The sequence below is a fragment of the Dipodomys spectabilis genome, unplaced genomic scaffold, assembly GCF_019054845.1.
Source record: "Dipodomys spectabilis isolate Male_0828 unplaced genomic scaffold, ASM1905484v1 ptg000001l, whole genome shotgun sequence".
In the NCBI taxonomy this organism is placed as follows: domain Eukaryota; kingdom Metazoa; phylum Chordata; class Mammalia; order Rodentia; family Heteromyidae; genus Dipodomys; species Dipodomys spectabilis.
Genome location: NW_024870678.1, coordinates 23,035,664 through 23,063,470, shown reverse-complemented (window position 1 = coordinate 23,063,470; position 27,807 = coordinate 23,035,664). Strand labels below are relative to the sequence as shown.

The following is a 27,807-nucleotide window of genomic DNA, read 5'->3' as shown; positions in this document are numbered from 1 at the left end:
ACATTAGGCCAGACTAACATTATTATTTTAAGGAATTATTATTATTATTAGGATTACTAGTTTGATGATGTTTTAGGCATCCTTTGTGAAATATTCTCGCCAAAAATGTTGAACTAGCATGTTAAGATTTAATATTCACTCAGTATGAATCAGAAGATGAAAAATAAGTTATGCAACACCATGAAGTGCTATCAAACATCCAAAATATGAATAAAAGACATCACTCCTCGTCTTTTCAAAAGGAATCTGCATCATAGAAAAAAATCATGGAAGATAAGTTAGATTGAAAGAGATTTAGAGAAATAGAAACCAAATGTAATGAAATGACTCATGGTTTGGAAAAAATATCTATAGAGACATTTGGGGAGCAATTAGGGAATTTGAGATAGGGTTAGATACTAGGCAATAAGAGGATATTATTTTCTGTAGGTATGATATAAGATATAAAGGAGATTTTTAAGGATTCTTGTAATATTTAATAGTGAAACATCATAATGTCTGTAATTTGATTTACTGGTTGACCAGTAACATTCAGGGAGATAAAGCAATCATATAATATCAACAATTCTTGGAAAGATAGATAGACAGACAGTGCTGAAGGTAAAACCCAGTACCTTCTTCATTCCAGGCAAGTACTCTATCAGTGAACTGCATGCCCTAGCCCCTCATTGTTGTATATTTTCTCTTTTCATGTGTTTGAAATTCTTCATAATAGAATGCTAAAATGAAAGGTTTGTGTCACCACCACTTACAATAAGTTGCTACTTCTCTGGACTTGGTTTTCTTCTCAACACTTTCAACATGGTCAGTGTGAGGTATAAAATGAGTATTCAATAAAAACTCTGTTTTCTGCCTTTTTCCATAAAAACAACCCTGAATCCATTAGCTACAACGTGATGAAACTATAAAAAAAACTAAACTATTGAAAAATCCTTGGTATTTAGAAGTCAACCATTTCTAAGGAGACCTGTGTCATAATTTAAGTTGAGCTAATAGACAATTCAATCAAAAAAATAGTGTGATTCTGTTTAACTGACAAGGACATACCAGTAATTGCTTATAAATTTAGCAAAATTCTTTTACAAAGAGAAAAAAATACCAAGCTGGCAAGGACTTGGGGAAAAAGTGTAATTGTACATCAGAATGGAGCTTTATACAGTTAGCTGTGTAGATCAAGAGTCTTAAAAAATAGTATAGCCTGAAACTACGTTTAACACTTCTGAAACTATATTTTCTGTGAATAATACTAAACACAGACCAGATTTTAATGTACTAAGAGCTGAATATATTCTGTGTGTGTATGAGAGAGAAAGAGAAAGAGAGAGAGAGAGAGAACTCCTAAATTTAAGAAAGTAGAATCGTGTTCTTTTTCTTGACTCCATTCTTTTTTGGTAACAACAGAAACAATAAAATGTATTAGAAATCTTTAGTGCAGCAAATTTGAGAATTCTTCAAATAAGGTCAACTATGGATATAACTGTCCTCTCCTGTTTGGCTTTAAGTAAAAGCTTCAATAAGGGAATCAGAATTTGTTCTCCCTTCCTTTCTCTCCTCCTTTTTCTTCTCATTTTTATTACCTTTTAATTTTTTTATTAATTTATAACTCGTTTACCTAGGAGTCTTAATTCCAGGAGTAAGGTTATTAGTGCAATGCATCTTGATTAATATCACCCTTTCCATCTTTCTCCTCCATCTTTCCAATATTAACACATTTTGATTAAAATCTGCTAGAATTTCAGCCTATCAAACAAGGAAGTTTCCCTTTCAGGTCATAGAGGTTGTTCACCAATTCCAACTTTTTGTGGTTAATGGAAGATAAGAGTCTCATGGACATATAAAGCAACAAAGAAATAATCCTATAAATTTGTTAGAAACAATCGCATGAAAGAAAAAAAAAACATTTGAATACATATCTTAGGGTTCATTTCCCTAACATCACCTTATCTGACCTTTTCTGCTTGACTCAGACATATACTAGATATTGCAAATAAGGGAAACCATGGGACCACAGTATAACCCCTGCTTTCACTGTGTTTGATGTCGGTATAATTTGTGGAGGGGAAGGGGAAAAACAAATCGTTTAAATAGGGATATAGGTGGACCCATTGCAACAATGAGATGTACAAGTCGTTATGTCAAAAACGAACTTTACAACTTTGGTGTGGGGTGGGGAGGGGGTGGGAGGAATGGGGGGAGCAGGGGGAGGATGGGAAGGGATGGGAAGGGAAACAAAGGAGGAGGCTACAATGCTTGATAAGAAATGTACTCATTATCTTGCCCATGTAATTGTAACCCCTTTGTATAGCATTTTCACAATAAAAATAAAGTAAAAACAAAAAAAGTCTCATGGATTTTAATGCCCAGACTGGCTTCAAACAATGATCCTCAGATCTCAGCTTCCTGAGTAGCTAGGATTACAGGTGTGAGCCATCAGTACCCAGTTTAATTTGGCTTTTTAATGAAAACTTAGCTGTACCTGTTAGTGTCATGTGCTTGTAACATTCTACTTCTGGTTCATTTTCTAGGGGTGAAGCTAAGTAGCCTTCTTGGTAAAAAAGGAAACTTGGAAAATCTGCAGAGCTACTGGGAAGTTGGATTTTTTCTGGGAGCCAGTGTCCTAGCCAATGACCACCTAAGAGTCATTCAAGCATCAGAAAAGCTTTTCAAACTGAAGACACCAGCATGGTAACAATAAACTCTCATGTGTTTATACAGTTCTTCTAAATAAATAGTCTCATAGTGTTCCCATATTTTATGTATTGAACTATAATTAGGTAATTTTACTTTTAGAATAAAATCCAGAATCTTAAAGAAAAATGTCAGGTCCATAAAGAAATTGTGCAGAATATAAGGTCTGATGATTTTAGAAGGTGATCAACCAGTCACTTATGTAGCCTTTCCTCCACATGGTTCAGTGTACAGGGCCAGCTAGGCCAATGTCACTCATGTGAAGCAGGCCAAGGCCACATATTCTGTACCTCCAAGTCTGATCCATATCTAGAACCTGAGATCACAAGTCCATCTCAGACTTGCTGGGCTGTGTTCCACACATATGCCCATTGTTCCTTCAGGAAATCCATGTTTTCTTAGTTTTAAAAGCCTCATTCATAGTTTTCATTCCCTTTTACTTGGAGTATGCCAAAGATACAGAAGTGTTTCCCATGTCTGTGTGATTATTTTATGATGTCACATTGTTCTTGGAATGAGCCCAGCTCTTATTATCTGTGTGGTAGTGGAGAGATGAAAACAAACTTCCAGGTGCATTTAAGGCCATTGGGAAAAACAATATTAACACTTTTGTGTATCCCATAAAATGACTGAACATCACCTATGAAGTCTTGAAAAGATGAACAAAGATGCAGAAAAGGGATATTTTCAGAGAAGCTCCATGCAGAGGCTCCGACTGGCCTCATCCTGGAAGCCTTTGAAGAGATGGCCACCACAGGATGGCCCTCATGGCTTCCTGCAGGACTTCCTCACAGTCAGGCCTCCTTTAGTTTTCCCTGTAACACTAGGAGTACAAGTCTGACCTTTCTCCTCCACTGAAATCCTTCAATCAATACAGTTTAATGGCTCCTCACAGCCTGAGGGCTAAAGTCCACCTTCTTGACTCAGCAAACAAGATTTTTCCCTCAGCCATCCAGTGTCAGCTCTTGTCACGCTCAGGGGCTGCAGTGTTCTCTCCTCAGAGTCCACACAGCCACGTACAGTGTCTTAGCACCTCCCTAGGGCACCTCTCCAGCCCTTTTATTCAACTGGGAAACATTCCTATAGCAATCACATCTGCAGATAGAGCAGACCTTGACTTAAAAATGACTTCATGCCCAAGTCCCTTCTTTCTTATTTCTGATGTCCTTTAATTTTATTTTAGATATTTAAATATTTTATTATTATCTTTAAATAGTGGTACAAAGGAGTTGCCATTTAACAAAACAATTTATGAATACAGTATGCCTTGATTAATGCTATAAAAACTTAATTAGGCCTTTTAATGTTGACTGAATTGTTTAGCGGTGTCTATTTAGTCATATTGCCACTGATATTTATTTATATTTGTATGCATTTGCCTCCATGGCACCGTGCACAACCTGTTAATACAGAGACTGTATTAACAGCATGATGTCAGAAAATGATATAGAGTAGATAAGTCAATAGGTTGGCTACCAGTATAGCCAATTGAAAAGAAGTGGCTGAATATCTTTAGCCAAATGCTCTATTTCGTTCCCATGAGTGTTCTAATAACAGAGAAGGAAACTTAAGACACAGCAGAAAGCTTTGGCTTTAGGTATTTTGACTTCTGTTAGCAAGAAAACAGATACCATCTTATGAAATAGTAAAAACTGCCAGAAGGCAATGCCTTTGTTCCATTAACAGTATTTGTGGCCAGTTAACTTACATGTTTATGGTCTACAAAGTACTTACTTAGCCATTATCGTATGTCATTATCTTGCTCTTCATATTTCCTAAGCTTTTCCTTATCTTTGTATACTATAGAATGCCTGTTGTTTCAGAGCAAACCAATCTCTTAGGTAGGGTCTGTTTCAGAAAGCTTCCTCAAAGGAACATATTTTAAGGCAAATGCATTCCCCCCATTCTTTACTTGATAGACTGTAGCTATATTATAGTCATGTAAGAAGATAATTGGCCTAATCCAGTTGACTTAAACCCTATAAATCTCAGATTCCTCATCACTGAAATGAAGATAAAGCCTATTTTGTTAAATTTTATGAGCTCTAAATGGGATAGTATATAAAGATACATGATATAACAATGAATAATTTGATGAATATGAATATGTAATTATTGATTTCATTTATAAACTATAGTTGAAGATGGACTCATAGGGACAGGTGGTCCCAAATTTATCTGTTATATGTTCTGATATATGTTGTGATTCTTTTAATCCTCAGGTACCTCAAGTCTATTGTGGAGACAATTTTGATATATAAGCATTTTGCAAAACTGACTACAGAACAGCCCGTGGCCAAACAGGAACTCGTGGACTTCTGGATGGATTTCCTGGTGGAGGCCACAAAAACAGATGTGACTGTAGTTAGATTTCCAGTGAGTACCTTTGATTGGAATAGTTTGTTTCTGTCATTTCTTGTCTTTAAACAACATCTTGTGAAGCCATATGCCTGTGGCTCACTCTGTAATCCTACCACTCAGGAGGCTGAGGTCTATGGATCCTGTTTCAAAGCCATCTTGGGTAGATAAATCTGAGAGGCTCTTACCTCCAATTAACCAGCAAAAGCTGAAAATGGAGGTGTGGCTCAGGTGGAAGAGCACTAGCCTGGAGTACAAGAGCTCAAGGCTATTAGTTCAAGTCGTAGAATTGGCGCGCGTGCACACATGCACCGATGGATACTCTTAAATTCTGCACTTTTGTTGACATGGTCTCTAGGATTATTGTCATATTTGTGGTGAAAATTATCAGGCTTAGCATTGTTATTTCATCTCTAGTCCTCATTCCTCAGGGGTCCAGATTACTCAGGTAGATCAGAAATACTCATATAATATTTCTAGTCTATGTTTGCAATGCTTTGACCATTGTTTGAGGTGTGAAAATCATTTTGTCTAGTCTCTAGCAGACTCTGTGTTGTATATATGTGTGTGTGTGTGTGTGTTCACAGATGTAAACACACACATACACACTTTTTAAAAATGAATTCTTCTTCTCAGCTGGTGCCAGCCCCATCCTGATTACACTCAGAACATCACAGTAAGGAATATGGAGTTGGCATCCAATTGAGGCATTACTGGCACTTCACTGTGAGCACAGCTCTTCTCATGTCCAAACGATGCCATAAAACTCTTGTTTTGAGCTCTATCATCTAAGTCCTCTGTACTCAGAAGTGGTGACAATTCTAGCTGCTGTGGATGAGATTGTTTTCTTCATTTAATTAAATCCATCACTGGTATTAGCAGCTTCCAGAAAAAGCCTTGAACTCAGCAGGATCCTTAATTGAAAAGCCTTTTAAACTAAAACACTTCACTTTATTTTCTAGTCTGGATAAGTGTAGCCTAGGAAAGTCCTTATCTTGGAGTGAGCTGGCAGCTTGCCTTCAGTTTGTGCTGTGAGTAGCAATAAATTCTGTGGTGAATGAAGAGAGCACACAGCAGGAGGATTTCATTGACTGTTGACTTGATGACTAGAAAATTGACCATGAAAGGAAAAAAATATATATTTGCCACTTTGAACTAATTTAAATTCATTCAATACAAATTAGTGTTATAATGTAAATAATGATATTAAAAAACAGAAAATATTAAGTGAGAAATTTTGAAGTCAGGTGTAAGTTCCAGTTTAGACTGGAATTTGATTTCATTAAAAAATGAAGGATCACAAATAAAATAAAATTAAATTAAAAAAAAAATGAAGGATCTAGGGGGTGTAGCTCAGTGGTAGTGACTTGCCTATCATGCATAAAGCCCTGACTTCAATTCCAAGCACTCCTCCTCCCAAAAAAGGAAAGAAAAATTTTTTCAATAAAACACCATAAGCATGGAATTCATGGGTTAATGCAAAGTAGTTTGTGTTGAATCTGGAGCATTTAATGTAAATGTTGTAAAATGGTTAGTTTGCGTAAAATGCAAAAAGAAAATCCTTCTACAAATTGATAAGCAAAAAAGGAGTATATCATATAAAAATAATTAACTTTACCATGTAGTCAAGTAAATAGAAATTAAAATGTTACACCATTTTTTGCCTATTGGCCTCAGATAAATAAAAGGTTTACAACCATTGACAAAGGCATGAATATAGGGACTTTTCTTTAAAATGCTGGTGGGAATCAGAATTGGGAAGCCACATGGAGGGAAGGAAACAGTAGGACAGTGGGAGGGACATGGGGACTTCTGCTTTATTCAGAATAGGAGATGAATGTTTTGTTATCTGTAGTCTGAAATTACAAGGTGATTGTTGTTACCTTGAAAACTTATTCATAGCATACTGTTGAATTCTTTTTGCTGCAATCCATCTCCATCTGCACTTAGAACCAAGTGGTTTGTTCGGAGCTCTCTTGGTGAAGAGAGTCTAAGACACAGGATTTTGGATTTCTACTATTTCTCCATCAGAATTTATGACTTGAGCATTCAAAATCACTTTCCCCCTGTTGATGCTTGTATGGGGTACAAAATTATACTAAGAATATAGGTTTTTTTTAGCTCTTTTATGATGGAGCCTTTTTAAAAAATTTTTTGGGATGCTGGGAATTCACCTTGTCTTAAACATGCCTGGCAACTAATCTACCACTGCACTATACTCACAAAACCCACAACATGTAAATTTTGTTTTGAGGTAGTCTCAATATATTGCCTAGACTGGTCTCAAACTTGAGATCATCTTGCCTCAGCCTCACAAGTAGCTGAGCATAAAAAAATGCATGTGTAGCTGAATTCCTTATAATTATTTCATCTTGTATGAATTCTTAACAAGAAAATGTTAAGTCTATTAAATGGTCCAGTTCAATAGAAATTATCTTATGATTAACCTCTTGAATCTTTTCTCATATTTACATGTATGATTAAGCCCTTCAGAAACTACAAAGATATTGTTTAAAATTAGTAAAAATAGCCAGTGGTTTATGCCTATAATCCTAGCTACTCAGGAGGCTGAGATCTGAGGATCACAGTTTGAAGCCAGCTCTAGAAGGAAAGTCCAAGAGACTATCTCTAACTAACCACTAAAAAGCCAGAAGTGGAGCTGTGGCTCACATGGTAGAGCACTAGCCTTGAACACAAAAGCTCAGGGCCCTGAGTTCAAGTCCCAGGACCAGGATAAAAAAAGAGAAAACATATGGAGTTAAAAAATTCAATATAGACAAGAGTGTATACAATGGCCAAGTTATGGAACCAGCCCAGATGCCCTACAATTGATGAGTGTATCCCAAAAAAATGTGTTACATATATACAATGGAAGTTTACATAGCTATTAGAAAGAATAATATTATGTGATTTGCAGGTTGTGTTCTGGACCTAGAACAAATCATGTTAAGTGAGGTAAGCCAAGCTCAAAGAGACAAACAGTGCACATTTTCTCTTATATGCAGAAGTTAGATCTAAAATATGCCAGGACATGATAAATTATATAGGATTCTAGGCATTCACACAGTGAGATCAAAGGAGGATATTCTAAGGGGAGGAACACAAAAGTACATTGCCTCTGTGCCTATGAACATATAAAATGATATTTATCAAAATGAACTCCAGGAAATGGAAACAAGAGGATTTTTTTTTACTTGTTCCTTTCTTGTCTTGTTTGTTCATTTTTCTGTCTTTGGAGGGGGTGGTATGGGAAGGCACAAAAATGGAGGGACATAGGGTGAACACAAGCAGCAGTGGTCCTTAATAGAAACAGTGTTGAAAATGAACTGTATACTATGTGCATGCTGAAATGGAGGGAACAAGGGAAGGAGTGATATTGTCCAAAAAGAAATGTACTACTTGTGACATGGTAATTGCTCTGTACGTCACCTTTAGAATAACAAAAATGTTAAAGAGAGAGTGTAACAAAAAAGAAGACCAATATGTGAATAATAAGTTATGATCACTTCTGGAATTTCTTTTGTAGACATGATAGAGGATCAGTCCCTGATTTATCTTATGAAACTTCTGTGGCTCACACTTACTCAGGTTGCGGGAGGAAGAGGGGTGGTCTGGATTAGGACCATCACAGTATCCTTCTGTTGAAGCTGATCTGATGAAACACCAGGATATCCTATAGGAGAAAATATTTACTATGATTATGTCCATATCCATTCTTGTTTTTCCCAAAAGTAACCCAGCCCCTGGGTAAAGGAAAGTTAAGTTTCATTTGGTAAATGATTTCAATAGTCTTGTCAAATTGCCTCCTTAGCTTATTATTTATTTATTTCCTTATTTAGTTTTTATTTACTTATTTATTTTAGAACCCGTACTAGGGCTTGAACTCAAGGCAGAGCATTATCCCTTAGCTCTTTTACTCAATGCTAGCACTCCATCACTTGAGCCACAGTTGCACTTCTAGCTTTTGGGTTGTTAGTTAGAAATAAAGTCACACAGATTTTCCTACTTGGGCTGGCTTTGAATCACAAACCTTAAATCTCAGCTTCCTACGCAGCTAGTATTACAGGCATGAGCCACTGATGCCTGTCGTGTTTCCCTACAATTTCCTTTTGTCACCTCTGTAGTGTATGCTGCAAATCGCTCACATTTTGCCATTTCAGGGACAGACTAAATGGCCCAGGAAATATTAGGCAGCCATAATTAACCTTGTGTTTATTCCTATCTCAAGTTAGGAATACAGAGGGCAGATTATCTATTAAAAGCATTTGAACTAACAATAAAGAAATAATTTAACAAGAATGGAGTTCACCTAGGGCTGTGCTCCTTTGGTGGCATAATGAACTCACAGAATTAGGGAATGAAGTATAATAACCTCAACTTATGGAAGACATGTGGGTAATTTTATGTCTTCCTTATTATTATCATCATCATCACCATTATTATCATTTTGTTGGGGCTCAAGGCTAGTGCTCAAAGCCACAGTGCCACTTCCGGTTTTTTAGGTGGTTAATTGGAGATGAGTCTCATGGATTTTCTTACCGAGGCTGGCTTCAGACTGTGATCCTTAGATCTCAGCCTCCTCAGTAGCTAATATAGGTATGAACCACCAGCACCTAGCTCCTATTGTTCTTTTTTAATTTCCTCAACACTGGGTTACTCAGCTACAAAACACCATTTCTATTTACAAGATTGAGATTGAAAATCAATTTTCAGTGTTAATCAGTACCACTTAATTCTATTGGGTGGAATCTGGGCCTTAATTTACCTAGTAAGTGAATGCATTCTGAGTTTGAATATGTTCCCAGGGCCTCTTGCCATGCATTTATTTGTGGGGTGGCCTATCTTTTTTCCCAGTAGAAGAGAGAGATCTTGGCCAAAATTTCTTTGAATTCTCAAAGCTTTTTATATTCAAAGAGGAAAGAAAAATTTTGTTTTTCTAGCAGCCCTTTTCTATGTCTCTGTACAATAGCTTACATAAAAGTACTGTTATGATAAATTTAAAGTAAAAGGAATGCATTGAGTTCACGGTATGTGGCCAGAAACCAATTTTCTGACCCAGATTCTTGTGCCTTCTTGCTCATGCTGCCTTGTATATTTTAATGTATTGTGAATCTGTAATTTCTTGTTGACAGAGCCTTAGGAAAGTTTCTTTCACCTCCCTGCAATCCTCTTTTCTTCGGTAAACTTGCTTGAGTCAAAATTACTACTAAAAGTAATGTTGTTTTGAGTGTTAAAAGCAAGCAGTGGGGTTCAAAAACTTAATCTCATTTGTCTAGTGGCTTTTCTTTTTCTTTAAAAGAAAATCATTCTTACTGAAGTCTTCATTAAAAACAATGGGTCCTTAAGCATCTCTTCAAAAAGGGAGATAATAGCAATTGAAATCAGGACATGTCTGGTGTTCTAATGTCATTTCTGCCTGATGTAAGACATTCATAATATAAAGGTTTATGTGACCCTTTGATGCAGACTCTCAACTCACATATATCATGCATCTTGTGTGCTACTCCAATACAGGAGCAAAATTTAAATCTCTTTTCCTGAGCAAGGCTAAATATATCATTATTATATTGTCTTGAGAATATGGAAATATTATTTCATGGAGCTAACTCTCTTTCATTGATAACCAAGATCATTCCTAATCTGTTTTCATGGATGTGAAGACTGTACTACTACATCTTTATGATAAAGTGTGCCAGCAGGAACCCTGAAGTAAGGATGGGACATTCTGCATATGGAATCTTCCCAGTTTGGTGCACAGAATTGTTTTAAGATGTTTCTGCCTCTAACACTGCTTTTTTTTTTATAGAAAAAGATTGTGTATGCATATATAATATAAGCTTTAAAAATGTATTTAGCTTTAAAAAATGGGTGCTGGTGGCTCATGCCTGTATTCTTAGCTACTGAGGAATTTAAAACCTGGAGGACCTTTGTTTGAAGCCAGCCTGGGCAGAAAACTCCATGATACTCCATTTCTAATTAACCATCAAAATAATGAGCTGGAGACATAGCTAAAGTGGAAGAATACCAGCCTCAAGTGGGAAGCTGATCAAGCACATGAGACTCGTGACTTCAAGCCTTAGTACACACACACACACACACACACACACACGCACACACACACACACACACACGCACACACACACGCACGCACGCACACACACACACACACACACACACACTTGAAATCATGGAACTAATATAGAGGCTAAGGCCAAGTCATTTTTGATACTTGCATAATATAAAATGATCTTGGGTCTCATCCTTAGCTAAATGGGCTACTCCAGAAATGGATCTACAGCCTCATTTGACAATCTTCCACTTTAATGCTTGGGTGTTGTAGTAGCAGCTCTTAAGTAATTAAGGTCTTAAATCAATAAAATGAGTTTCTTTGTCTTTTTAAGGTATTAATATTAGAACCAACCAAAATTTATCAGCCTTCTTACTTGTCTATCAACAATGAAGTGGAAGAAAAAACAATATCCATTTGGCATGTGCTTCCGGATGACAAGGTAAATTGTGCAATTATAATATGAGTGCTAGTAATGACTTTATGCCCTTTCTAGTATTCACCTATGCTATTCAATGTCTATGTTAGTGAAGAACTTGACTGTATTTATCTTAGGATAAATACATTCCTTAATGTCAAATTTACTGAATTTGGGTTATGAACTTCACTCAGTAAAACAAATTGAACTATTTGGGTGTTTATTATAGATAGCAAAGCCATTGAAAGTATTCTCAAGATTGGAATATTTCTGTTTTATAAATTAATGCTGTATCAATGAACTTAAAATACATGTAGTAAATGATGCATACCTAATGTTCAGATGACTGTCAGAATAACGCCACTTCTAGTCTTCAGTTGATGCCATCATAGATACTATTGTATTGAGCAATTCTAAATAGCTGCCTAAGCTCACATTGGCTGTAACTCAGTGTGCTGTGCACAAAATGAGCTGGGCTGTGGGATCCCAGCTTTCAGATGGATTTTCAGTATTCTCATTCCTGTTCACAGCAGGCTTGTTCCACAAATGGGATTGGAAAAGACCTAAACCTTTCTGCTTCTGTATTTCATCAGTGGTTTCGTTGTTGTTTTTATTGTTTGTTTTTTGTTAGTTTCTTGCTACTGGTGTTTGAATTCAGGGCCTCAGCCTTACCAGGCAAGCACTGTACTTCTGTGCCATGCCTCCAGTCATGTTCTGCATTGGTCATCTTGAAATGAGGTCTTGTCTCTTACCTGGTCACATGACTGGACTATTACCTACTTTTTTTAGGCTTCCCATCATAGCAGGGATGTCAGGTGTACACTTTCATGCCCAGCTTCTTCTATTTGTTTGTTTGTTTGTTTTTATGCTAGTCCTGGGGCTTGAACTCAGGGCCTGGATGCTGTCCCTGAAATTCTTTTTCTCAAGGCTAGTGCTCTACCACTTGAGCCACAATGTCACTTCCAGGTTTTTCTGAGTAGTTTATTGGAGATAAGAGTTTCACAGACTTTCCTACCCAAGCTGGCTTCAAAACACAATCCTCAGATCTCAGCCTCCAGAATAGCTAGGATTATCGGTGTGAGCGACCAGTGTCCATCTGCCCAGCTTTTTTAATTAAAATGGCTTGACTCCACATCTAATCATGCACAGACAAATCGAGAATAATCAATGTAATTATGTTATTAATAGTGTTTTAATGTGCTGTGCTACATGTACATTGCTTTACAAGTATATGCAGACCTGTTCTCACAAGTTTAGTAATCATGCAAATGAAGCTACAGAATCAGAGATGAATTAGGCGATGGGATATAATGGAGCTAGAGCAATACTAGGAGTGATTTTCAAGGGCTTGATTGGAAAGAGCGGGGTTATACCAGGACACTTGGAAACAGAAGGGGCTAAGGAATTAGTGATTAGCAAAGCTCAGAGGATGAGTGCAGAGCCAGAAGAATTTGGAAGACACAAAAAGAGCAGAGAGTAGGCCAGAAAATTCTGGAAAATAAGTACTATTTCCAGTGAGCTGTTACTGTCTGTCATAACTGAAGTTCTCCATTGGTGAAGTAAGCCTCTATTCATTTCTTTATGCTTTGTGACATTTAGGGATAATTTTTTATACTAAGGAATAAATACATTGGGATGTAATCCAGTACATTAGGAAAAGCTACAAATTTGAGCTATGAGTTATCTAGTGCCTATTTTCACCAACCTTTGATCAAGAAGAAAAACATTTGATTTCTTCCCATTGGCAGTAATCTTCAGGACTAAAATGAATTCTCCTTCAAAAATTAAAGTTTTCATAAATCAGTTTCAGTTTGATTTTTTGTTGATTTACATGTAAACTCTCAAGTTTATCCATAGTGGATTTATTCTGTCACTTTACATATGTTTTAAAAAATTGAAGTAAAATTGAAAGGAAGACTAGCAATAAAAGTAAGAGTTTTATTAGCACCATGTTAGTTTAAGATGACTGTAAAACTGTATTAAGTAAGATAAGCAACTAGTTTAATAAGTCTTACATTAAACAGGAAATGGATTGCTTTTGACACACAATGTCATATTTTTTTCTAAAACTAACACAGAGAATGTTGCCTTTCATTTCTTACATTGATCTTTTTACCCTTCCTCAGCATTTTGTACTGTAAAATGCTAATGAGAATATACTTTATATTTCAGTTTTTCACAACGTTAAGCACATTATGTACCAATTCCCCAGGGACTCTTCGAATCTAAACCTACTTTATATTCAGAGGCAAAATTAATTGAATCCCAATCTCATCCACAATCGTCTGCTTAAAATCGGTTAGTACTTGAGAACATTGCAAGGGTACAATGAAAACAAAACTAGATTGAGAGAGAGAGAAGTTACAAAGCATTTTAAATAGTTGTGATTTAGAATTGTCTCCTTTTACGGTTAAAGTTTAAGCATGCTTGGACTATCTGGTAGCTTCTCAAGCACAAGCAAGCAGGTGGCATGGGCCCAGAGAAGTACAAAGGCCACCCCTCCTCCCTTACCCTAGCTCCGGCCTGTGGTCACCCAGAGAACAACCAGGGAACAAGTGATAGGAGAATGTCTATTGTGATCAGTGCTATCCATTCAGCTACAAAACTCCCAAGTGAAACAGTTCAAAGAACAGGAAATGGTATTTCATGTCACAAGAAACTCTGAAATGGAACTAACTGAAGGAGATTTCGGTATCAGCATTCAGAGATGGTGTGTCTACATAGCCTTGGTTGTTTTCTCCTGATCTTCCATAGCTGTTTTAAGCATTGCCACGTAGGGATCTCCTCCCTCCCTCCCTCCTACAAAATGCTCTATCAGGTAGCCATGCCTGAATCAGTCTGCAGCAGGAAATGGACTTAATGTGGCCCAGTTGGACTAAATCAATTTTACTGTCCCATCTGAACCTGAACAAAATATAGTTTTTGGTAGCAAAAGAAAGGCTATTGCCCAGGGAACTCTTTGCACTTGCCAGTGTAATTTCTGCAACAGAGACTTCAATATCAGCTCCCAGTTCTTCATGGCTATTGAGTTTGAGGTACATATGCTGACTTATGCAGTTTGTTGAGCCTTGGTTTGGGAATTGCTGGGTCTAAGTATTCACTCCATGTTAGCTTCTGGCCCTACCTTTTAAAATCCTGATTCCCAGATAGGGCTCCTGGTACCTGGAAACTCACCAGGTAACTTTGTAGCTCACCAGCGCCTCCGTGTGGTAAGTGACATGAGCAGGGTAAGTGGGGATTGAAGTCTTAGATGAAAAATCACTCCTCAGTCCTTGGGCTAGACAGCACTGAACTGGAAAGTTCTCTGGCAGCCTTGACATCCTTTCAGGAACCTAGAATTCTGGAAGTGCCCTCACCCTTTCCTATAGAATCAACCCAATCAGTCTTGGAACTCTCTCCATGGCTGCTCCCAGCACGGTGCTGGGAACATTGTTTTATCAGTGCTGTCTTGGTGCTCGCTGGCTGCCTGCCATATTCCGGGGCTAGTGTGCACCTTCCCTCCGGCTCTGCCCTCACCCCCACGCCCCACCTCTTGATTGGGGACCTGGTCTTTGGAAGTAGGTAAGTAGCACACTCTGGGGATAATACTGCTTTGTGTGCAAGTAGTATGCAGACAGCCAGCCCCTGCAGTGTCTGGATCACATAGGTACCTTGAAGTTTCTCGAGGCCACCAGGAATTGTTGATAGTAGGAGTTATTTGGAAACAACTTTACAAAATTCCCATCAAAGCTACAGGCTGTTATTTTAATTTACCTTCCTCTGTACCTGCCTGAGAGAGCCAGATTCTGCCTTCATCCTAGCTACTCAGGCGGCAGAAAACTGAGGATGAAGTTTCAAAGGCAACATGGGCAGGATAGTCTGTAATACTCTAATCTCCAATGAACATCCAAAAAATCTGCAAATGAATGGAGGTGTGGCTCAGGTTTAGAGCACCATCCTTGAGAAAAAAGCTAAGAGTTAGTGACCAGGCTCTGAGTTCAAGCCCCAGTAAACACCCCAGAACCAAATTCCGTGAAGACCTTTCTTTCAATGGTGTCTTCTTTGCTCTCTGGCCTTCATGCACAGGAAAATTTGCTCCATGCTACTTCAGTTTGATCCCTGTCATCTGATTGGTATTCATAGAAACTAGGTTTTCAGTCATCTGTATCAAGCTCCTGGCAATCTATCTGTACTTTTAACTGCATAGCCCTAGCAACTGGGCTGTGGATATCACTTGTGGCTTTTTGAGTAGCTTTGGCCAAGAGAAGGGTTCTGGACCACCTTAGAGTATCTCTACTCATTTCACTAGGGCCAGACAGGTCCTCAGCCCTGGCCATGGGTGGAGAAGGGTTTATTTTACATTTACAAAGTTGAATGTCAGTGTAACTTTATTATTGCATAGAATTTGCTAGGTTTAAGCATATGTATCAGCTACTTTGTTTCTATAAAATATTTATGCTATTGATCTTATATCATTACCAGGCATTTTAGCAGCACATATAATCCCTACTGTAATTTATTTAATTAGAGACATACACATTTGATAATAATTATGTTAGCTTTAGTAATAAACTCAAGAAATAAATTCCATTTTTTTCATTTGGCTCCTATGGACAATCCATGTGTATCATATTATTATCCTTTTTATGTTCAAACTTTATTAGCATATTGGACTTGCATAAATTAGGTAGTAATACTTAATAACTATGATGGACATGTAAGTACAAAAACAAAAATATTTGCTCTATTAATTTCTCAAGAGATAGAGATTTTACTCAAAGAGAAACTGGAAATTTTATCTAAAGAGAACTCTGAGCTTCTAGCTCAGCACTAAAGACCTAAAGCAGGAAGATCCTGAATTTAAGACCAATCTAGACCACATGATAAGATTCTTGTCTCACACACAAGGAAAGAAGAAAAATCGGAAAATAATTTAGAAATCATTATCTTTAAAACCTTGCAGAGTCCTTATTTCAATCAGTGCTCTTCTTTCTTAGAAAAGTTTACTTAATGTACATATTAAATTGTTTTGATCACCTTTTTTAAATGTCAAATAATGCACAGTAGCTATTACTAAAAAATGAAACATTAAGACACTGATTCTGACACTGATTCTCCTAGGCTTTTTTGGAAGCTGTGTCATCAGTGTACAGGAATTATTAAGTGCATATCAACCTTGGGACTTAAGACTAAATTGTAGCTTCTGAGTGAATTTGCCCATGAAGATTATACGCTACAAAAATGATTCTATATTATTAAAAATAATTTACACAATAAATCAAAATGATGTTATTTGCCTTTTGGATGACTCAGTCGTTTTTGTCATTTTTCTGTGTTCTAGAAAGGTATACACGAGTGGGATTTTAATGCTTCCTCTGTGAGGGGAGTGAGGTAAGCAACTTCCTATGTTTTGTTTATTTAGAAAGCCTTTCTCAAACACCTTCAGAACATGGCTTGGACTTTTAATCATGATGTAATAATACAAATCATTTCAAGAATCCTTCTGCTAAAGGAAAATACCCAACCTCTTTAGTCTCACTCTCTCTGTGGTGATCCTACACTATGACCTGCACTGTTTATTGAACTGACTTGCTTGTCACCTACTTGTAACGTGGTGACTGTGGGGTAAATGTGAACTGAGGAGCAGAATCAAGATGCAGATGAAGGGAGCACAGGGAGCTCTGCTCCAGGTAGCCTCACTTGTGGTTTATGTCCTAGGATGGTTTCCTGTCCTTCTGGTGACCAGTAGCTAATTTCTCCTGAATAGATCCAAAGCACATATGCCATGAGCCTAGCCATGTCCTGTAGCTAGTGTTAGTGGCATGAGATTATGGGGAATCCATTCTTTTTTCATTCTCTCTAGGTCATTGTTATTGTAGCATTCTTGAGATCACAGCCACAAACTTCAATTCAGTTCTAACATTGACATTCACTCTTCCTTTCAGTTATATTTTTATTTATCTTTATCTTTAGTTATTTATCTTTCATTCTACAAAGGGGTAACAATTCAATAGGTCACTTTAAAAAAAATGAACTGACTCAAGCCCCATGACCGACCAAAAAAAAAAAATATGAACTGAGGATTGAACTTGGGGTCTTTTGTTCTAGCCTGGCATTTAGGCTCAAGGCTAGTACCCCACCATTGGAACCAGACCTCCAATTCCTAACATTGCTCTTATAAGGCCAGCAGTTCAGAAAATGTTATTGCGGGGGGGGGGGGGGGGTGGCGAGGAGGGCGGGAGGAGAACTAAAAATAAGGTCTTTTTTTTAAGAATCAAATGTCACTTGCGAAGTGTTTAAATGTTTGCCTATAGGCACCCATGCTAAGCCAATTCTTGGAAATTCCAAGCCCAATTCGTTGTGTTTACTAATAGCCTCACATAATAGAAATGGGAGACAACAGACTTCTGCAAGCCAGTTATGCAATATCCTGTTGCTTTTGTAATTATGGGATTTGTTTTGGCTAGAACATGAACTGGTAGAGCAATCTGAGTCACCAATCATTTTGACTTGGCAGACAGAACTTCCTGTAACCTCATGGGTGATCCGAACAAGCAAGATTATGGACTGAATCATTATATACTTTCTAATTGATACCTTCTCAAATAAAGCTTTACTCTCTTAATATTTAATTTTTAGAAGCACTCATTAGCAAGGCATTTATTATTTATGACTGAATTTTCCAAACAATTCATTTATTATAATAAATATAAATTTCACTTAATCCGATTTGTTTTCTAGTAGATTCATTTACTTTAATTAACTATGGCAGCTCTACAAACAGTTGTTATAATTTATGGCATATACATATGATGCCTCTGCCTGATTCTTGCTGGCTTATATGTTGAGGAAATTCAAGTACTAGTCTGAGACTTCAAGTGAGTGAACTTTGCCTGGCTTCCTCCTCTATAATGAAAAGATGACAAACCATGGAACAAAATCCAACTAGGTCAGCAATTGATCTTGCATCACTCAGAACATGCTCAGATCAACTCAGTGGCATTTGCTGAGCATTAGATGTGTGCCAAATGTTGAGTTCTACTAAAGATACAAAAATATCAAACTCTTCTTGAAGAGCATCTAGGTGGAAAGAGGAGCACACATTTACCAACTAATGGCAATACATGTGAGATACGCAGTGAGACCTTCTGTTTAGGCTACAAGCAGGGCTTGGAGAGTAGGTAATGTCTTAGATGAGCCATAAACAATTATTAGAATTTCTTTTTTTTTCTTTTTTTGTCAGTTGAATTCAGGGCTTAGTGCTGTCCCTGATCTCTTTTGTTCAAGGCTAGTGCTTTACCACTTGGAACCACAGCTCCACTTCCAGTTTTTGAGTAGTTAGTTGGAGAAAAAGGTCTCACAGGGACTTTTCTGCTCAGGTTGGCTTCAAACTGCAATTGTCAGATCTCAGCCTCCTGAGCAGCTTGGATTACAGGCATGAGCCACTGACTCCCGACTTAGAATTTCCTCGTAAATTTAAAAAGACATTCTGCATTGTGCAAAGCACAAAATATAGTCCATGGGCTGAGTGTTGGTGGAATGAATACACACACACACACACACACACACACACACACACACACTCACACACACACTCCATGTTACAAATGTTGCCTGCCTCCTGTTTTGTAAATAAAGTTTTATTACATAGTCACATATACTCATTTGTTATCTAAGGCTCCTTCCATCTTCCAACAACAGAGTTGAGTGGTTTGGCCTGCAGATCCTAAAGTATTTTACTATCTGGCCCATTACAGAATATGTTGGCTTGCTCCTTCTGACGTAAAACAGCATGGCTAAACTTGTTGTTTCATGTTGCTCTACAATAAAACCCTTTCTGAATCCAAACCAAGGGCTATTTCCTATTTCTTCACTCTCCTATAATCTGTACAACCAGTGAGGTACTTTTACTACCTCTACAGATTGTCTTCCTCCCTTTGGAAACATGTCATTGTGCCACAGATCCAATGAGCCCAAATTCAAGCTCAGCCAGCAAGTTAGGATTTGTACTTTTCCTCCCAACACAGACGACTGCATTAGCCAGCGGGACAGTTCAATATGTTTGTAGCATCCCAGAGCAGTGCTATGCTTCAGAGATGAGTAGGAGGACAATTTCTCAGAATACTAAATAAGTTTAGTATTAGGAGGTGGGGAAATTTCTTTACTTCCTCCCTCCTCCCCAGTCCTGGGGGTTGAACTCAGGGCCTTGGAGCTGTCCCTGAGCTTTTTTTGCTCAAGGCTAGCCTTATACCACTTGAGCCACAGTGCCACTTCTGGCTTTTTCTGAGTAGTTTATTAGGATTAAGAGTCTCACAGATTTTTCTGCTGGGCTGGCTTTGAATCACAATCCTCATATCTCCCTTTCTGAGTAGTTAGGATTATAGGTATAAGCCACTGGTGCCAGATGGAGATTTCCTTTTTTTTGTTGTTGTTGTTGGTCATGGGGCTTGAACTCTGGGCTTGGGCACTGTCCCTGTGCTCTTCAGCTCAAGGTAAGTGCTCTCCCATTTGAGCCATAGCACCACTTCCAGTTTTCTAGTTGTTTATTGGAGATAAGAATCTCACGGACTTTCCTGCCCGGGCTGGCTTTGAACCGTGATCCTCAGATCTCAGCATCCTGAGTAGCTAGGATTACAGGCGTGAGCCACTGGCGCCTGGCTGGAAATTTACTTTTTAAAGTGCAATTTCTGACTGTGTGTTGTAGAAACAATTGATATAATCAAGATTGGATATACAAAGCATTTGTTTTTTATTACAGATACATGGATGTTCTTGTATTTCCCTGACTAATGCTTCTTTTTGTTTCAGTATTTCTAAATTTGAAGAACGATGCTGTTTTCTTTATGTGCTTCACAATTCTGATGATTTCCAAATCTACTTCTGTACAGAACTTCACTGTAAAAAGTATGTATTTGTTATTCTGTATAAAAAGACTGTTCAAACTTGATAATGATATGCAAGTAATGTATTCATATATAGCCTCTTTAAAGAGTTTAATGGGTAAATAAGCAATACATCATTAAGGACAGTATTTTTATAACTATATGGCTTTGTGGTATATTATGCAGTCAGAATTTTTGGACTCTTTAGAATAAATCAATGTTTTTCTTAGTCATAATTCATTTCCCCACAAATAAAATACTAACCAAGACTTACAGGTTCACTGTTAAATACTCTGCCTGTTTTTTAAATACTTACCAAATATGCTTACCAAAATTTTTGTTCTCACAGTTCTGAATAACCTTATTGTTGTCTACAACAGCGGCCTTCATTCTTGCTCCTATTAGAATCATTTAATGAACATTAAAAATGTGCTTTGGCCACACGCCAGACTACGCAGGCACAGTTAGGATAAGAGCCAGTGGTCTGATCTACACCAATAAAAGAGAAGATCCAAAAATTCAAGGACTGTATTGTTTGTTTGTGTTACCCTCCTTGGGCATGTTTCTCTTGAGTGGATTAAATACTTTATAGAACACAGTGACTGTCTATGATGGAACAGAGAACTAAATGACCACTTAGAAACAAGTGTAGCTGAAAGCCAGCTTGAACTTAAATTTTACTGGAAGTTGTTTTGATACACATAATCACTATTTGATATGCTAGGTACAATAGCCAATCACTAATTTTATCTTGATGTAAAAATAATGCTTGTTGAATTCACAGATTATGGCTAGAGATGAATTTTCATTATCACAAAATGTACAGTAAAAAGACTTGGAAATAAGAAAGACTGCTCATCCCATGTATGTTCTAATTTTCTACCTATACTTAAAGTCTCAAAGATATTGATAGCTATTTATAGCTATTTATTCTTTTGCTTAAAAGAATAAAATTAAAATCTTTTTGAAGTATTAACAGACCTTATAAACATAGCCAGTAAGTGTAAAATCAGGGATTCGAAGTAGGCACAAGTGATTATAAAGTCCATGCTTCCAAAATTACACTGGATTCCTGCCGCACTATGTTATATTCTGCTCAGAGATAGGTGCTCATGCTGATGACTTTGTATTAGTGATTGAAATATTAGGTCTTGAAGCTTGCTCTTAAAGCCAGATGTTTTTTTCAAGCAAGGTTTTCTTTTGAAGAGTTCTTTTGTTATTCTCCTTCTTTGTTGATTTTGATTTTGTCTCTAACTCATCATTCAATCTTCACCAGAGTATACTGTGAGGCCACTCAAGCTAGGCAATTGTTTTTGTCATTGACCTCCAAGAAATGTGTAGAGGGAAAGAAGTACTGAATGTGAACTCTCTAAACAAGCTTCAGACTCCACAATAGACTTGGTTCATGGTTGTATTTTCAATGTCTAGAACAGTTCTTAACACGTAGATATTCAATGAGAATTTGGATAAAGGAATGGATGGACAGATAAAATGAGGTACAGGAATAGAAAGATTCTGAGTTGTGTTGAGTGGGCTTTGTGCCATACCATAGCCTGCTCTGTCCTGTAGCTGTCCTTTCATACAAGATCATCAGCCCTAGTCTTAGTACCTGCCTTACTTTACGTGTATGGACCATTGACATCCCCTTTTAATAGACAAGACTCATGGAGAACATGGAAAATCTATTTTTTTCACTTAATTACATTGCTTTCCTATGAAATGATCTCCAGAAATAAAACTTCATGAGGGTTACTAAAGAAAGATGTTGATGAAAGTGGCTGTGTCATCAATGTATGTGTAAGCCAGTCCAAATTCACATCAGTATTTCATAGGCTCTATGTATGGAACCTACATGTATAGTGTTGAAGTGCTCAGGGAGAAGATTTAGTGTTTGAGATTGAATGTTGTAGTAGCCTAACAGTCACCTATCAAGTTAGAGATAACATGATATAATGAAATATCTAGAGTATGGGCAATTTTGGTAATTTTTTTTGGGGGGGGGGGTCCAGTTGTGGGGCCTGAACTCTGGGCCTGGGCGCTGTCCCTCAGCTCTTCAGCTCAAGGCTAGTGCTCTACCACTTGAGCCACAGCACCACTTCTGGCTTTTTTCTTTTTTCTTATGTGGTGCTGAGGAATCAAACCCAGGGCCTCATGCGTGCAAGGCAAGCGCTCTACCACTGAGCCACCTTTCCAGCCCAATTTTGGTTATATTTTTAAATAGTAATATTGACAACAGTGAAATAATAGTAGCCAATAGATATGAATGCATTGTACTAAGCAATTACCCTAAATCATCTTCACAGCAACTCATGAAATAGGTACTTCATATTTCCTGCTTGATAATTAAGTACTTAGGCAAATGGGACTGTCTAAGGTTGCATAGATACCAATAATCTTGCCCTAATACCCTAGTGCACATTCTTAACATTTCTATGACCCTGTTTAAATTGTGTTACTAAAATTTGAAGTGAAGCATTAAGTCAGAAATTTCTTGTAAATCCTACCAACTTACATGTTCTCTTTGAACCATAGTTTTTCATGGTCCTGATAGTTGTTAACCTAATCTGCATTTGCTCTCGTCACTTTGGGACATGTTTACTTATGTAGTCCCTAATTCATAATGATGTGTGGTTTTCAAAGATTTTTTTTCATCTTTATGAAGGCCTGAACTTGATACATATTAGTAGAAACCATACTTCAAATGTTGACCCTTTCATGAGCTAGTGAGATACAGTACAGTACTCTCACTATGCTGAGCCATGACAGTAAGCCACAGCTACCAGCTGTCACTCAGCCCCTCGACCACAAGACTGAAAAACCAAACTATAATGCACTGGGTTGATAGCATGATTTGGATATAGGTATTCAACAAGTTGCATGAGATATTTAACACTTGATGATAAAATAGGTTCTGTGACAGATAATTTCTCCCAATTCTTGGCTCATGTAACATTGAAGGTAGGTTAGGTTAAGCTAGAATGTTCAGCAGGCTTTAAGTATAATCAAGTACGTCTGGATTATATCACAAGTCAAGGAGCGTGAATGTTTCATATTCCATTGTGTTATGGATTCCAACTTTTATTGTAGGTTTTTTGAAATGGTGAACACCATCACGGAAGAAAAGGGGAGAAGCACAGAGGAAGGAGACTGTGAAGGTGACTCCCTGGAGGTAATGTTCAAAGTAGCTTCTAGAGTGAATGATAGTGAATATGCTTGAAGTGCTTGGTATACATGCTCGGAAGTAGAATAAACTCTACTAATTTTTTTTTTTTTTTGTCGGTCATGGGGCTTGAACTCTGGGCCTGGGCTCTATCCCTCAGCTCTTCAGCTCAAGGCGAGCGCTCTACCGCTTGAGCCACAGTGCCACTTCAGGTTTTTTCTAATGGTTTATTGGAGATAAGAGTCTCACGGACTTTCCTTGCCCGGGCTGGCTTTGAACCGTGATCCTCAGATCTCAGCCTCCTGAGTAGCTAGGATTACAGGCGTGAGTCACCGGCGCCCGGCTTCTACTAAATTTTTAAGAAGGAGATAGGTAGAGAAATGAAGGGGATGAATATGATCAAGTACGTTGTATGTATATGTGGAAATGTCACAATGAACCTTTCCTTGAACAATTAATATGTGCTAATAAAAACCCAGTAAAAAAAAAGAAGTAGCTTCTAGAATTCTCGTGGTTAAAAGTGCAAAAACACTAGCGAACTCAGAAAACTCAGGAGTATTTAGTTTTAGTATTTTCCTTACCAGAAAGTGAACAACTATGTTTTATCCATGAGAGTATCAATTGCCTTCACAGCCTGGGTAACATTGGTTAGGCTTTTTCTATTCTCTTCTGAGCTGTGTACAATCCAAGCACATAAATATCAGTGAAGTTTCTGGATGATAGAATCTTTTGTGGCCCTCATTAGTATGTTATACCCAGAACCTTGAAACTATGAAAGTTAATAGAATAACAAATCAAAGCAATACGCATTTAGGAAGTTACAGGACAGCAAGAGTGTGGGATTTTAGATAGGGAGGAGAGGAAGACTATTTAAGGAGGTAATAATTAAGGTTCAGGAGGTGGCTCAAGTGGTAGAGCACTTGCTTAGCATCCATAAACACCCCCTGTACTGTCAAAAATAAAAAAGTTGCTAGCACCAGTAGCTCACCCCTAGAATCCCAGCTACTCAGGGGGCTAAGATCTCAGGATCACAGAGCAAAGCCAGCCTGGGACAAAAAAAAGTCTCTGTGAGAGTCATATCTCCATTTAATCACCAAGACACTGGACATAGAATTGTGGTCCAAAAGTTAGAGCACTAGCCTTGAGCCATAAAGATCAGGGGCAGTGCCCAGGCTCTTGAGTTCAAGTCCCATGACTGACAAAAATAAGCAAATAAATAAAAAAATTTAAAAAGTAGTATTTGAGTAAAGATTTAAGATAGATCTGGTACACTGGATAAAATGGATTTGACATTCCATTACTGTTATCACTGTTTATGGCATTTGCCAAAAAGGAGGCATGACAGTCTGAAAAATAATGAAGTCACTTGAGGTAACAACTCATCTTGTACTGGAGTTCCAGAGTTTGAAAGTAGCTTGGCTTTGATACAGTGATTCTTTCACTGTAGGTCCCTTGGAAATGCAAGGACTGAGTGAATCATCACTCTGTTGTTTGGCCTTGTCAATAATGTCTTCCCCTGCCAGTTCTCTTCCCAGCATCATTTGAGGTGGTTCTGGGCAGGCAGTAATAAAGGGATGATTCTAGATGTATTCCCATCAGTGCTTTGAGATGCAACTCTTGTCTCCCTTAGCAACAGCTTGATTTCTTAACTATTACCATAGAAATAGAATATAAAATATATAAGTTGTGTAATCATACCCTTTATTTTTTTTAAATCTGGGTTTTTTTCCTCCTTTTTTGTTTCCATATTCATCAGTTCAAGGCCCTGTCTTCCTAGGTGCTTAGCCGCAGTTCTGTTCTGGTTTCTCTGGCCATCGCTTAGACAATTTTCTCTCTGAATAAGCCAGACCAGGCTCCTGTCTCCTTCATCGTTCTGTTACATAGGTGTTATGCTCAAGCCAGCCTGGGCTATGTTCCTCCTATTTGTGACAAGCAAATACCATTGTGCCCAGCTATTGTGCTTTCCCTGTAGCTAGGATGACAAGTGCATACCATGTGCTTGGATGTTGGTTAAGATGGAGTCTTTTGAAATTTTTCTTGCCTGTGTCAGCCTCAGACCAAATTCTACCTCCCAAGCAGTTAGGATTACAGGCTTGAGCCAATGTTCAAGGCCAATGTTTTTGATGAGTATAAAATTCCATGAGTAGGGCCAGGCACTGGTGGCTCACGCCTGTAATCCTAGCTACTCAGGAGGCTGAGATCTGAAGATCACAGAAGCCAGTCCAGGCAGAAAAGTCCCACAAAGAATCTTATCTCCAATTAACCACTCAAAAACTGGAAGTGAGGCTGTGGCTCAAGTGGTAGAGGATAGCCTTGAGCACAAAGAGGCTCAAGGACAGGGCCCAGACCCTGAGTTCAAGCCCCACACTGAAAAAAAAACAACAATATCCATTACTAGTTAGGCAAATTGTTTAGTGATAAAAACACTTGCCTAATATGCTCATAACCATGGGTTCTATCCCTAGCACTACAAAGAACAACAACAAAAGAAATCTATGACCATTGTTTTCTTCATGAATTATTCAGCAATACCTAATGTCAAATTTTCTGGCTGATAAAGTGTAAGAAATAAAAATATTTGGCTAACTCTCAGACCCTTTGATGAAGTGGATGTAACTGTTCTTTGCCAATTTTATATTCTATCCAGTGGGAGGATCTTGTTCTTATGACTTGTATAGATTTTGCTGAGTTTTGGGGGACATGGCTTGGTCATTTGATGGTCTAAAATATTATAAAAAATATTATAGTTGCAGTCTGAGACAAAGGAGGTGCCTTTCTGAAATGTTTTCTATATTCTTTTCACTCATATCTAATTTATTTTATTTTGCTGCTATGTTTGACACTGGGGTTCAGGGTGATAGATAGTCCCTTTGTACATCAAAGATCAAAATTTTCAGATGAAGTGTGGCATCACGTATATGGTAATCCTAACTATTAGGAGTATGAAGCTGCAGGAGTACAAGTTCAAGCCTTGCCTAGACAACATCAGAAAGAAATTAATTTTTTTGTGTCTTTATCTTTTTGGATTTGGGGGAACTGATGGTAAAATGAAAACAATCTTCTCTCTTTTTTTTTGCCAGTCCTGGGCTTGAACTCAGGGCATGGGCACTGTCTCTGAGCTTCTTTTGCTCAAGGCTAGCAGTCTACCACTTGAGCCACAGCACCACTTCCAGCTTATTCTGAGTAGTTTATTGGAAATAAGAGCTTCCTGGACTTTTCTGCCTAGGTTGACTTTGAACTATGATCCTCAGTTCTCAGTCTCCTGAGTAGCTTGGATTACAGGCATGAGCCACCAGTGCCCAGCAAATCCTTGCTTTTTTTTTTAATTCATTGACTAGGAAAACTTCAAACTTTTTACCCTAGCCCTTTCAGTATTTGCACTGTCTTACAGAGTAAGAAATGCTGAAATGGTACCAAAGCTGAGTAACAAGAAGAAAATTAACTCAATGTGATCAGTACTGAGGGATGTTGACTTCAGTTGTCTGCGTCTCCAGGATCAATGCAAACCCAAACTAAATGCATAAAAGAATCTGAGTGTGTTTTACAGAAGCACTTGTACAGATTCAAGAAGGCAGTTCCCAGTGTGTCTTAACATGTGTATAATCTAAATGTGAACACTCTACCTGATTTATGTAGAGAGTTTTGGTTATTGAAGCTGCCCCTTCCATCTTTTTACTTTTCATACTCTTTTTTCGTTGTTGTTGGTTGTGGGGCTTGGACTCAGAGCTGGGACTCAGGGCTAGCATTCTACCGCTTGAGCCACAGCAACACTTCTGGCTTTTTCTGTTTATATGGTAAGGAGGAGTCAAACCCGGGACTTCATGCAGATTAGGCAAACACTCTACTACTAAGCCAAATTCCCAGCCTAAGAATACTCTTAAGAGAACAAAATGGTGTTTGAAATACCAAGTTCAACTAATGTCTAACTATTCTATGTCCCTTTTCCTTCTGCAGTATGACTATGAATATGATGAGAACGGTGACCGGGTTGTGTTAGGAAAAGGCACATATGGGATCGTCTATGCAGGTCGAGACTTGAGCAACCAGGTCAGGATTGCTATTAAGGAAATCCCAGAGAGAGACAGCAGGTACAGTAATTTCACTAAAGGGCTAATAAAATCTTCTTTGAGTGCTCTTGGGATTGTTAGTAAAAGTTTAGGAAATACTTGGTGGTAATTCAATTAAATGAGACTCTCCGGAAACCCCATTGTATGATTTGAATCCATCTCAGGTTTATCTGTTGTATTGTTTTGTA

At 37.9% G+C, this 27,807-nt stretch overlaps 1 protein-coding gene across 1 annotated transcript in view; it reads left to right on the top strand.

The window, feature by feature from the left end:
* Map3k5 (mitogen-activated protein kinase kinase kinase 5) overlaps positions 1-27,807 on the top strand; it is a 181,772-nt gene that overhangs the window by 104,961 nt on the left and 49,004 nt on the right. Inside the window, exons 9-15 of the mRNA XM_042701048.1 lie at positions 2,526-2,685; positions 4,911-5,064; positions 11,448-11,555; positions 16,852-16,901; positions 20,319-20,414; positions 23,480-23,561; positions 27,507-27,640. Coding sequence (XP_042556982.1) covers positions 2,526-2,685; positions 4,911-5,064; positions 11,448-11,555; positions 16,852-16,901; positions 20,319-20,414; positions 23,480-23,561; positions 27,507-27,640 — 784 coding nt within the window. The remainder of the gene's footprint in view (positions 1-2,525; positions 2,686-4,910; positions 5,065-11,447; positions 11,556-16,851; positions 16,902-20,318; positions 20,415-23,479; positions 23,562-27,506; positions 27,641-27,807) is intronic.